Source organism: Schistocerca nitens, chromosome 9 (genome assembly GCF_023898315.1).
Source record: "Schistocerca nitens isolate TAMUIC-IGC-003100 chromosome 9, iqSchNite1.1, whole genome shotgun sequence".
Taxonomy (NCBI): Eukaryota; Metazoa; Arthropoda; class Insecta; order Orthoptera; family Acrididae; genus Schistocerca; species Schistocerca nitens.
This window is the reverse complement of record NC_064622.1, coordinates 494,375,002-494,388,959: the sequence shown is the minus strand read 5'-3', so window position 1 is coordinate 494,388,959 and position 13,958 is coordinate 494,375,002. Positions and strand designations below refer to the sequence as shown.

The 13,958-nt window shown below is 43.4% G+C and overlaps 1 protein-coding gene across 2 annotated transcripts in view; it reads right to left on the bottom strand.

Moving 5' to 3' along the window:
* The window catches only part of LOC126203860 (splicing factor, arginine/serine-rich 19-like), a 134,928-nt gene that overhangs the window by 5,297 nt on the left and 115,673 nt on the right, over positions 1-13,958 (bottom strand). For both annotated transcript variants that reach the window (XM_049938235.1, XM_049938236.1), the window contains exon 10: positions 11,651-11,843. In XM_049938235.1, coding sequence (XP_049794192.1) covers positions 11,714-11,843 — 130 coding nt within the window. In that variant the 3' untranslated portion in view covers positions 11,651-11,713. The remainder of the gene's footprint in view (positions 1-11,650; positions 11,844-13,958) is intronic.

Below are 13,958 nucleotides of genomic sequence, written 5' to 3'. Positions count from 1 at the left end.
AAGTTGGTAAGTGTGATAAGGAACGATGTTTTTGGAAGATCTTTGGGTGGGCGTTGGGAGAGGTAGTGCTCAAGGGCAGAGAGACCATGGGTATGTGGGATGTTTGTGTAAAGGGATGTAGCATCTATGGTGACAAGAAAGGTTTCAGGTGGGAGAGGAGTGGGAATGGATTTGAGGCGTTCTAGGAAGTGGTTTGTGTCTTTGATGTAGGATGGGAGTCTGCGGGTGATAGGTTGTAGGTGCTGGTCTACCAGAGCTGAGATACGTTCGGTTGGGGCTTTGAAACCTGCTACAATGGGACGGCCAGGATGGTTCTCTTTGTGGATTTTGGGTAATAGGTAGAAGGTAGGGGTACGTGGCTCAGGTGGAGTGAGTAAGTCTATGGAAGCCGTTGTGAGGCCTTGTGAGGGACCTTGGATTTTTAGGATTTTTTGCAGCTCAGTCTGGACGGAGGGAATGGGGTCCTGGGTAACAGTTTTGTAGGTTGAGGTGTCAGAGAGTTGACGCAGTCCTTCTGCCACATACTCCACACGGTCAAGTACGACAGTTGTGGAGCCTTTATCCGCCGGGAGGATGACAATAGAGCGGTCTATTTTCAGCTCCTTAATGGCACGGGATTCAGCTGGGGTGATGTTGGGGGTTGTCGGTATGTTCTTCAAGAAGGACTGGGAGGCAACACTGGATGTGAGGAATTCCTGAAATGTCTGCAAGGGATGGTTTTGGGGGAGGGGAGGAGGATCCCTTTGAGAAGGCAGTCGGAACTGTTCTAGACTGGGTTCAACACTGGGTCTAGTATTTGGGGGCTGTGTTTGGGTAGTGAAGTGATATTTCCAGTTGAGGTTCCGGGTGAATGAGAGGAGATCTTTAACCAGGGCAGTGTGGTTGAATTTAGGTGTGGGGCTAAAGGTTAAGCCTTTTGATAGAACAGATGTCTCTGGAGGAGAGAGGGATCTGGATGAGAGGTTTAGGACTGAATTGGGACTGGTGATATGTGGCATTTGACTGTGGTTATAGTTGAGATTTGGTCTGTGTGGGGTATGTGCTGGGATGGGGAGATTGAGTAGGGTGGCTAGGCTAGGTTTGTTGGCTATGAGGGGGGTTTGTTGAAGGTTCTGTTGTGGTTGGTGTTTGTGAGGGATAGGGAGAGGGACCCCACTTCTTAGGTGTTGCACTAGCACTGTGGATAGTTTTTTCAGGTGGTGTGTGGCATGGAACTCAAGTTTGCAGCTGGCTTCTAGGATGATGTTCCTGAGTGTGTTCTCCAAGCAAGGGTTTGAGAGGTGGAGGACTTTGAAGAGAGATAGGAGCTGTTGGGAGTGGTGGTTACATGAAGTAGTGTAGAGATTCAGGACAAGTTGGGTAAGGGCTAAGGATTGAAGGTTCTGGAAGTCCAGGAGAGACTGGTGGAAGGAGGAATTGCACCCGGAGATGGGAACTTTTAAGGTAAGCCCTTTAGGGGTAATTCCAAAGGTTAAGCAGGACCGGAGGAAAAGTATGTGGGATTGCAGTTTGGCTACAGTGAATGCATGTTTCCGGAATGAATGTAAATAATGTGGTATAGGATTAGGGTACATAGTGGGTAACTGGTGGATAGGGAAATTAAATAACTAAAGTTGAAATAGTAATCATAAGAAGGAATAAAACACGGAGGGAAGCACGAGAAGGAAAGAAATTGTGTTGGTAATGTTCAATACCAAAGGAAGACCACTAAATAAGAAAAATACGGAAAAAGTTGACCAGACCAAGCAAGTATGTCCAGATCAGGGGAAAAGAACACACATTGCTCAAAAACAGAGATAGCGAGTGGCGAAAAAAGATCGCGCGTGCCGCAAAAGCGATCGCGGGTGCCGCAAAAGCGATCGCGCGTGCCACAAAAGCGATCGCGCGTGCCACAAAAGCGATCGCGCGTGCCGCAAAAAAGATCGCGCGTGCCGCAAAAAAGATCGCGCGTGCCGCAAAAAAGATCGCGGGTGGCGCAGAAATGTCCCAAAAAAATTTTCTTGTGGCAGAGAAAGATAGCCAATGGCACAAAAATATCGCCAGCAACAAGAAATCGACAGAAATGGATGATACTGGTAGGTGTGGAAGAGATTGTTGGCAGTGATTGTTGGCTGGGAAACAGCGAATAACGAACGTTACAACTATGGAATGTTGAATAAATAAATAAATCAATAAATAAAAAAGAGAAGAGGACTATAAACGGAACAAGATAATAGGAGGAAGATGAAACTAGCACAGTTGGTGACGAAAATATTTATTTATGTATATATAAAACACTGAAGAAGAGAAAGTGTTAAGATGACAGACGTAAGTGATAGCTAACAAAGGGACAAAACAATGAAGGATGTGGACCATGTAGGTAATCTAAATTATTAATGGAAAATCTCATATAAGATGTGAAACAAATACTAACAAAGAGATAGAGGGGCTGGCCAGTACTTACCTCAGCTCAGTACAGCCGATAGATACACATAAAACAGAACTGAAATTTTAAGATCCTAGCTTTCGGAACAAATGTTCCTTCATCGGGGAGGAGAGAGGGAAAAGAAAGGGAAGAAGGGAAAGGAGATTCAGTTACTCACAACCCAGGTTATGAAGCAACAGGGAAAGGAAAATAGGGAGGGTAGCAAGGATGGAGGCATGGTTGTCAGAGGGAAGCCAAAGATATTCTACTCTAAGTACTGTGCCAGCTTCAAACCAAAGAGGATGCATACAGAAGTAAAGAGATATATAGTATAAAGATAAACACAACTATGTAGGATGAAAAGATGCGTGAATAGCTAAAGAGGAAAGGGAAAGAGGAGAAGACTGAAGAGTGAATGGGAGTGAGGTTGTTTTAACGTAAGTTCAGTCCAGGGGGATGGCGGGATGAAAGGATGTGTTGGAGTGCAAGTTCCCATCTCCGCAGTTCAGAGGGACTGGTGTTGGGTGGGAGAAGCCAAATGGCACGTACGGTGTAGCAGGTTCCTAGGTCCCTAGAATTATGCTGGAGGGCATGCTCCGCTACTGGGTATTGGGCATCTCCTAGGCGGACAGTTCGTCTGTGTCCGTTCATGCGCTCAGCCAGTTTAGTTGTTGTCATGCCGATGTAAAAGGCTGTGCAGTGCAGGCATGTCAGTTGATAAATGACATGTGTAGTTTCACACGTAGCCCTGCCTTGAATTGTGTATGTTTTGCCAGTAGCGGGGCTGGAGTAGGTGGTTGTGGGGGGATGCATGGGGCAGGTTTTGCAGCGGGGTCGGTTACAGGGGTAGGAACCGCTGGGTAGAGAAGGTAGTCTGGGAGTATTGTAGAGTTTAACAAGGATGTTACGGAGGTTAGGGGGGCGACGAAAGGCAACTCTGGGTGGTGTGGGGAGAATTTTGTCAAGGGATGATCTCATTTCAGGGGTTGACTTGAGAAAGTCATATCCCTGGCGGAGTAATTTGTTGATGTTTTCGAGGCCAGGATAATATTGGGTGACAAGGGGGATGCTTCTGTGTGGTCTGGGGGTAGGAACGTTGTTGTTGGACGGGGAGGAGTGTATTGCTCGGGAAATCTGTTTGTGGACAAGGTCTGCAGGATAGTTGCGGGAGAGGAAAGCACTGGTCAGGTTATTGGTGTAATTGTTGAGGGATTCGTCACTGGAGCAGATACGTTTGCCACGAATACCTAGGCTGTAGGGAAGGGAGCGTTTGATGTGGAAAGGATGGCAGCTATCAAAGTGAAGGTACTGTTGTTTGTTTGTGGGTTTGATATGGACAGAGGTGTGGATGTGAGCTTCAACAAGATGAAGGTCAACATCCAGGAAGGTGGCTTGGGTTTTGGAGAAGGACCAGGTGAAATTCAGATTCGAAAAGGAGTTGAGGTTATGGAGGAAATTAAGGAGTGTTTCTTCACCATGAGTCCAGACCACAAAGATGTCATCTATAAACCTATACCAGGCCAGGGGAAGCAGCTGTTGGGTCTTCAGGAAAGCCTCCTCCATGCGGCCCATGAAGAGGTTGGCATAGGACGGAGCCATCCTGGTTCCCATGGCCGTTCCCCTGATTTGTTTGTAGGTCTGGCCCTCAAAAGTGAAGTAATTATGGGTGAGGATGAAGTTGGTAAGTGTGATAAGGAACGATGTTTTTGGAAGATCTTTGGGTGGGCGTTGGGAGAGGTAGTGCTCAAGGGCAGAGAGACCATGGGTATGTGGGATGTTTGTGTAAAGGGATGTAGCATCTATGGTGACAAGAAAGGTTTCAGGTGGGAGAGGAGTGGGAATGGATTTGAGGCGTTCTAGGAAGTGGTTTGTGTCTTTGATGTAGGATACTTATTTACATATTTGTAATCGACAACAAGAAAAAATTCTCTAAACGTGTCGTGCTAAGCATGAAAAAATACATAACTAGTGCAGTATTTCATTATTTGAAAAATGAAGGACAGCTGCAGGCTTTCAAAAACATCAATTATGACATATGAAATTGCGTCAAACGTTCCTACTTCCCAGACAGTTATCAGTTCGAGTTACATCAGTGGTTTTTATTAGATAATAAACAAGTCCCTTATAAGTCTTTTAATGCCTCTTATGTACATATACCACACATGAAGTGCAAAAATGAAAGGGGGTATCCTATACATAACTTTTACAGCTTAAATCGTTATTTCACACATTTTACATTTTTCCGCATTTTACACACACACACACACACACACACACACACACACACACACACACACACACACCCTTTTTTTACTCGTGTGGATCTGTCTCTCTCTCTCTCTCTCTCTCACACACACACACACACACACACACACACACACACACACACACCTCTCCCTTCCTCCAGACTTATGTTACTATAATGAAGGAAAGAACTCTTGAAATTTGTGGTACAATATACCCAGGGGTGAACACTCACAAAAGATAGATAGTAATACCCATGAAAAACACACTCACATAGCGTTTCCAACCTTTGCTTCATTTTAATCCTCAATTTAAAGAAAACAACTGTACTGTTTTATCTGGACACATTAAATATTGAGTTTTAGGATTGGATAGGATTGTCAGGGTTAAAGAGACTACTAGATCATCCCTCCATCCTATATTCATCAAGTTGAGAAGAGTCCTCAGAGAAGAAGCCATAGAAGACATATCCTGAGGAATCTGACTGTAAATGAGAATCAACAAAACCTAGAGATAGAAGCAAGTAGAAGTGAGGAAGGGGGAAGAGGGTGAAGGTGGGTGAATTGCTCCACTCAGAAAGCAGCTAGAGGTCCCCAACACTTGTCATGCAATGGGAGACAAAATATTTGCATCTGACCAGTGTTTTCTCACCTTCCACTACAAGAAAACTAGCAACACAGACAAATTGAAACAATCTCAGGAAAGAGAATGACAACAGCAAACCAATGACTGATGTAAAAGAATTAGAAGAACTAAAAAGGTGTGAAGGGTTGGAGCCAGGCCGGGCTGGACCACCAAGCAAATGCAGCAATGGGCCCTCACAGGTAAAACGCAACACCAGATCAGCAATTTGGTGTCTCCACTTGCACCTGAAGCAGTGTGTCAGCAAGACTGAGGTTTCGTTGTAGGGTGGCCAAATTAGGGCAGTCCAGCAGGATGTGGCCATCGTTCAGCCAAGTGTGACCAATGTAAAGTCAAAAGGGAACGGTAGATTCTGTGAGAGCAGCACACAGGAAAGACTGCCACATACTTGTGCTCCCCTTTACTGCTCCCTGTTTGTTCAGAGAAGTCAGGGCACACCAATCCATATTCCAAGCCTCCAACATTTGACAGCTTAGAGCCCACCAAAGGTCCAGTTCCGGTACCCGTATTGTCAAAGTCAGCATCATGGTAATCAACTTTGCAACTGGGCCAGTATATTCATTCCCTGGGGCCCAATGCGAACTGGGATTCAGACAAAGATGAATGACTGGCCAGCTTGGAGGAGGTCAGAAAGGAGATTCTGGATAGTGACAATCAATGGGTGTTGAGGATAACATTGGTTGATAAGCTGAGGATTACTCAGAATTAGGAATGACTCAATAGTGCGAGAATGAACGTGAGTGAGTGCTCCAGCAATGCCCAGATAATTCTGCAGTGAACACACTGAATCCATCAGTCAAGAGGCATTGTTCACTGTGTCTTGCATGTGTAAACACAAAACTGGTTCGTCCTTGACTGTAGAGCTGTCAATGTATACCACTTCTGAACCCAGAATTGCATCGAGAATGGCCAAGAACAGCCATTGCAAAATTATGGGGCCAAAAGAGTCTTTCAGTCCAAAGGATAGGTCAAAATAGATCCGAGGACGGGCTACACACTTAGTGGGCACACACAATTGCTCCCTGACAAGTGGTGACCGTGTGGCAAGTTGGACTTCGGAGTAAATGCACTGTGTGCGAACTGTGACAGTGACAACAGTCCTGGGATTCTGTTGTGGGAGTAGGATCTCCCTACCAGGAAAAATGACATGGAATTTAGATGCTCAGGAGAGCAGTGAATGTGTATGACATAGCTGAGCAGCAGTTGTTGGCACCTGATCTGTAGGGGAGAGACCCCACATTCCACGAGTAAGCTGTTTACAGGTCTGATCCAAAATGCACTCGTGGCAAGTTGAACACCACAATGGTGTATTGGGTCCAGCATCCCCAATCCTGAAGGTGATGCTGTGTCATATACCAGACTCCTACAATACACAGAGGATATGATCATAGCATTGTCAAGTGGTGAAAGTGTACAGTAGCCTGCACCCCAGTTGGTGTTACTGAGGCAGTGAAGAGTATTAAGGTGAGACCATCATCACGTTTGTTGAAGATTGGGAAGACATATCAACTAGGCTTTCCAGTCCCAAAAAGCGGTAAGACTCCACCACATTCAACAATTGGTCATCGAGGTAGAGTTCTGGTTGGGGATGTGCAATAAGACAGTGACAAAAGTGGATGACACACGTCTTCACAGCTGAAAACTGGAAGACAAGGGTCGGGGCTCCAGACAGAACCTTTCATATGGCACCATGCAGCCGGAGTTCAGGAACACCCGCACTGTAGGAGCAATAGTAAATGCAAAAATTGTCAGCATACCAGGAGGGTGACACTGTAGACCACACAGCTGTAGCTAGACCATTGATAATCATAAGAAAACAGGTGACATTCAATACAGATCCCTGCGGGACCCTATTCTCTTCTCTTATTGGGGAGGGGGATACTGCAGTAAGTAACAAATTGAATCCAGAAAATATGGTGTGACTAGAACTTCTGAGGAAAAACTGGGAATGGGCCCCAATGACCCGCTAGTCAAAGAAGACAGCAATAAGGTGTGCTGATGACAGGCAAAACCTAACCATATGGGAGACTCCAGGCAGACCAAACTGTCAGCCATAGAAAGGCCTTGGTGAAAACCTACATGGGACAAAAAACACCTAGACTCAAGATAGCAACACAAGCACCAGCTCACCATATGTTCGAGCAACTTGCAGAGAACATTAGGATGCAAGAACAGAGTCATTTTCAGGCAATGAGGTTCTCCATCAAAGGATGTCATTTACAGTATTTGAAAGCCCATCCATCAAGGTACTGTCTTTCGATGGGGAGGATACCAAGCAACAGGGTATCGCTAAGTCTCCTAGTGAGAGAATGGCTGCGGGTTTTTTTTTTTTTTTTTTTTTTTTTTTTTTTTTTTTTTTTTTTTTTTTTTTAGGGCGCACAACTTCAACGGTCATTAGCGCCCATGGCTGCGGTTGTGCTCTGGATAGCTGCAGCAATACCTCCAAGTGGCAGTATGCTAAGGGCGATGGCAGAAGCAAAGGCATTCCAGTCAGCAGTGTTGAGAGCCCATCCAGGTGGACACCCAGGTGAGTGAGGCTCAGGGAGGGAGATGACAATCAGAAAATGATCACTGTCATACCGGTCATCATGGACTCTCCAACGGCTGAGCGGTATAAGACCAGAGGTGTCAACGGAAAGAGCAATGGCTGAATAAGATCCATATGTCACACTGAAGTGTGTGGGAGCACCTGTATTCAACAGACAAAGAGAAAGCTCTGTGAGCAAAATTTCAATAGCTTTATTGCGGCCAGGGGTTGCGGTTCCACACTACAAAGGGTTGTGGGTATTGAAGTCGCCCAAAATGATAAAGGGTGAGAGGAACTGAGAAATCAATGCAGACAACACAGCCTGAGAGACTCCACTATGAGGATGCAGGTACACACTATAGACAGTGGAATCCAGAGACATAATCACACAAAATGCCACAGCCTCCATAGGTGCATCAAGTGGCAAAAGTTTGCTATTGACAGAGTCCAGAATGTACGTGCAAATTCTGCCCGACACTCTGTCAGTCAATTCAATTCTTAAAATAGCCCCAAAGTTGCAGAAAATATGACATCACAATGCTGGGAACCAAGTTTCCTAGAGGGCAATGCAGAAAGCTGGGGAAACCCGTAAGAGATGATGTACCTCAGCCAGTTACGAGTAAAAATCACTACAATTCCACTGGAGGATCACACTATCGATATCCTGTGTGGGCGTGAAGGGACCAAGGAGGCAGGTCATGCCCTGGGGTCACCTGCTGCCACCGGTTGTGGGGATACGGCATCAACACATATTATATAAAGACAATGAACCGCCACAGCCCTAACACCAAACAAATTTATTTCAATCAACTTGTTTTGATGCAACATTAACGTCATCTTTAGGCCCACTATAAACCTAAAGAATACTTGCATTTCTCAGCCCATGTATCATAGAATCCACATAATACTAGCCATAATGGATTGCATAAATCGTGCAATGTGTTTTCACCGGTGTGTGTATTACATGGCATCTGGTGTATCAGGTCAGCAGAATCTTGGGCGGTGAGTCTCCTCAGGGGCCCCTTGCTGGTGAGAGATGCCAGAGCAGTGCGTTGCTTCTCCAGCTGGGGATCGAAGTCCCCAGTGAATGGGGGAATCAACACTCCCAAGCAGGGTGTGGGAGAAACGGTAGGTGTAGGTGTAGGACCCCCCCACTACCATGGGAGCAGATGTAGTCAGGCAGTCTGGAGGGCCCAACGTAGAAGGCACAAGGGGGAGGATATCATCACTACAGAGGACGATATTATCATAGCCACGGCAAACATCATCATAGTGTGAAAAGGTGCATACAGTAATATTCCTTCTTGTGCCCTCTCCTGATATGCGAGTTGGTCAAGAGCCTTGTATTTCCTATTCTCTTTGGAAGATGGTGCACAAAGTTTTATGGTTACTTACAATTTCTGTAAGGTCACCAATCTAACAATATGTATCTTAGAACCAGTAAAATTCTATGCAAAGCAGCAAGGGCAGATAGAGGGTGAGAACTGAGTTGTTTGTCACACCTGTATGTTAAGCCTAATTTACACAAAGATACTACACGGTAAAACTGAGTTTTGAAACTGTGCTGCTATCTGCTGTGCACATGCGACACACACAGGCGAAGGTCGCTGGTGTGTTGCTTGTGCTTATGTGTTATGTGACATTTCAATAAATGTAGTATGCAGTTTGGAACTGAGAAAATTCTTGATTTCTCGGCAGTTACAAATTAGGCAGCGATGGTAGTGGGACAAGAGTGATAATCACTACAAGAACCAAGAGTGACACTGGGTGCAATTGAGAGAATTCTTCACAAAAGTAACATTGAAAAGGTTTGATGATGCTGAAGTTACTGACCAAAACACATTCTATAAGAAAAAAGGAAGGATGTATACACAGACGAGGAGAGATGGGAGGCGGGGGGGTAGGGGGTAGGATTTTTCCTGGATTTCCCAGTTAAAAATCTACTTTTTCTCAGGTTAAAATACACTATACCCTGGTGAAAGTACATTTTTTTCCATGTGAAATGACACTATACTTTCCCTCAGAGCTGTAAATCTTACCAACCCTCTGAATGGTGAAGATACTATACAACAGAACAGAACTTCCCAGCAATTTTGCGAATGAAATGCAGCAAAAACAACGCATTTTGAAAAGATCTTTGATGTGGGGCAGCATTTACACTGCATATTTTAGTAACACAAAAGTATAAACCATAATTCTGTCAAATACAGCACAGTAGCCTCTGAACCACTGAAATCAAGATTTCAATGTACTTTTGTCAGCCAATCATAGCTCATGTCACATGATCTCGGCACCCAATGACAGCAGATATTCAGGTAATAGGACACGTGATATAGTCAGCGAATAGGAACATCACTGTTAAGTAATGCAAATACAGAAATAGGAAAATTTAGTGGTTTAAATTAATAAACATACAGTATAGTTACAAGAAAAGCTAAGCTTTCACATGTAAAAATGGTCATCAAAAATTTTTTGGTCCCCCCCTCCCCCCCCCCTGAGAGTGTGGTCAGGCATGATCCTAAGAGCATAGCTTAAACTGCAACAGCTGAACATTTACATTATAAATTTCACTGCTGTGCATCGAACACTTCATCTGTTACCTAGTTGTTTTCCATAGAAAAGCCAATCACATGTGAAACTGCTCAAAACATCACTTCACACTTAGTGCATAATTTGTACTCTATGAAATAACTAAAATAAAAATGAAAAACTACCCTTGAAGCTTAGTCTCTTTTAGCATGTTTGACCCTTTAAAATGTATCAAATGCAAATGTGCCAGTTAAATTTTAAATAATGGCATAAATGTCTTGTCATGGGCATGAAATTTTTCTAAATGGCTGGTGCTCAGAGTTAAGATTTGAAAGTGAGTCTAACAATCTGTGATTTTAAGAAATTCATTGCTCATTCTCATATGTAATCTAATTCATTTTGCGTAAAAGGAAATTGATTTTGAAACCAATGCTTCTTACACGACTTTATATTTCCCCATGACCTGTTAAAACAGACATTACATCATGTTCGTCGAAATGTAGGTTCCGTATCAACAGCAGGTTGTTGTTACGAAGTACAAGTATTTGACACATTTTTCTGTCAGCAGATGCTTGTGCACGCACTGTGTTTGGTTGGTGTACATGATGCATTTTCTTAGCATCTAAAGTTTTGGTGGCATTCTCTCATTTATGTTTTGAACTGCAGTATTATACAGGCTAAAGTAAAATTCTTTGTTAGAGTATCAGTTTTTACCACTCAAAATTACAAAAATGTTATGGAAAACTAAAACAATGAAAACTTCCAGGAATTCTAAAAAATCCCTGGTTTTTCCAGGATTTTTCCTGCCTGAAAAGTTCTTGGGTTTTTCCTGGATTTCCTGGGCTGTATACACCCTGTAATAAGACAGATAAGATTAATGAAGACCTCTTTCTACATCGGGAAACTTGAGCAGATACTCTTAGCTTAATACGAAGGCATCCTGAAGAAAATGACTTCATTAAAAGTACAGCTGCACAAATGCAGAAGCTACCCAAATAATACAACGTGGAATTAATGGCGAAAATAGAAAATTTACTATGTATGAAGCAAAAAGCTTGATATCCAAAAGCTGTAGATAAGAAACTTCCCAAATAGGTTGCATCACAAACATCTGTAACAATTCTGACAATAATACTTGCCGCATTAGTGTATCTTCTTTCCTTACAGCATCCTGAATTCTATAAGTTCCAAGAATTGTTCAGACGTCATTTTAGGTGGTTGAAGTAGCTTCTGGAGTAATCTACCAAAATTTCACCACTGAGCAACTGAGACAGCAAAACAATTTTAGAAACAAGTGTACTTACCTCCAAAAGACTGGCACTCTCCTCACTTGGCAAAGAACACCCTGCGCCAAGGGAAACATGTAATTACAAGCGACGGCGTTTCCTAGAACTGCTGCTGCCACCACCCCACCCTTTGCGGCTACGAGATGCTTCGAGAGCTGCCCAATGTTCATAATAGCGTTCTGCTTCAAGCCATTCCTGATACTTGTACCACCTGTGAAAAGAACACAGTGCTTACAGTTTTGTTAAAAAGGGGGTTAAGGCTGTGTGTCACACAGCTATGGTGTTATACTTCTGCAGCAACAACAACAAAAACACAATTCAGATTATCTGTAGTTCCATATCGAGACTGATATATTAGGAAGTAACTAATTCCTTCATTTTTCTTCAACAAAAAAAAGTAATCAACTATTAATGATTAGGTACACTTTCTTCCTGTTTTTGTCACCAGCTCTCCGACCGGTTCGTGCAATCCACCACCTATTCCTTTCTTGTGTCAACCCCTTCATGTCAGACTGACACTTGCACATTACATTCTCAATTATTTTGTTTGTTAAGTTTATCACAAATCTCTGTCTTCCTCTACAGTTTTTACCCTTTAAAGCTCCCTCAATTAGCATGCATGATGTCTTCAACATGTCCTGTCATCCTGTACGGTATTCTTGCATGTGTTTTCCATATGCTTCTTTCCTCATCCATTCTGTGGAGAATCGCCTCATTCCTTAGACAATCAGTTCATTTCATTTTCAGCATTGCATCTTAAACGCTTTGAATCTCATCATTTCTGCTCTTCCTACAGTCCATATATGCTTTGCTCCAAATATGCATTACCAGAAATTTCTTCCTGGAATTGAGGCTGATGTCTGATATTAACAGACAGGAACACTTTCTTTGCCTGTGTTAGATGACATTTTATGTTTTCCTTGCTTCACCCGTCATGTGTTACTCTGCAGAATTACTTAACTTGGTGGTCCCCAATTTTGATGTTAAGTTTATCACTAGTCTCATTCATGTTATTCCTAACTAGCTTAGTCTTTCTTCAATTCAGACCGAGTGAGGTGGTGCAGTGGCTAGCGCACTGGACTCGCATTCGGGAGGACGACGGTTCAATCCCGCGTCCGGCCATCCTGATTTAAGCTTTCCGCGATTTCCCTCGATCACTCCTGGCAAATGCCGGGATGGTTCCTTTGAAAGGTCACGGCCGACTTCCTTCCCCAACCTCCCCTAATCCGACGAGACCTATGACCTCGCTGTCTGGTCTCCTCCCCCCCAAACAACCCCATTCTTCAGTTTACTCTCATGCCATATTCTGTACTCACTGGACACTCCATTCCCTTTAACAAGTCCTGTAAATATTCTTCACTTGCACAGAGAGTAACAATGTCACCTGCAAATCTTATCAGTGATATCCTTTCACAATAAATTTTAATCCTGCTCGAGCACCTTTCTTTTGTTTCTGTCATTGTTCCTTCGAAATTTAAATTGAACGGCAGGAACAAAAGACTACGTTCTGTTCTTACATCCTTTTTAATCTGAGCACTTTGTTCTTGATCTTCCGTTCTCAACATTCCCTCTTTGTTCTCATGCATTTAGTACATACCTGCCTTCCCCTGAAATTTACTCCTATTTTCTTATAGTTTCCAACACCTTTCACCATTTTACATTGTCGAGTGCTTTTTCCATATTCAGAAATCCTATGAAGCTCTATCATTTTTTCTTAAATCTTGCTTCCATTATCAGTCGCAATGTCAGAACCACCTCTCCAGTGCCTTTACCTTTCCAAATGCCAAAATGACGTCATCTGACAGAGCCTCAATTTCCTTATCTATTCTTCCATATGTTATTTTTGTCAGCAACTTGGATGAGTACATCGTTAAACTGATTGTGCAATATTTCTCACACTTAACTGACCTTGCTCCCTTTGGGATTGCGTAGATGATGTTTTTTCCAATACCTGATAGTTGTCTTCAGACTCAGATTTTAAATGCCAACCCGATTTGTTGCTTGGTGGCTACTTCCCTGTTTGAATCAGAAATTATTAAGGAATTTTATCTACTTTTTCTGCTTTATCTGATCACAAGTCTTTCAAAGCTGTATTAAACTCTGGCTCTAACACTGAATCACTTATTGTTTCCATATTGACTCCCATTTCTTCCTCAATCACATCATCAGACACCCCCCCCCTCTCTCTCTCCCCCTCACCCTCTGTGTGTGTGTGTGTGTGTGTGTGGGGAGGGGGGGTTGGGGGGGGGGGGGGCACACACACAATGAGTCAGTCTTTCCCCATTAATTACTTTTTTCAATTTCTTCACATTTGGCCTATAGCTAT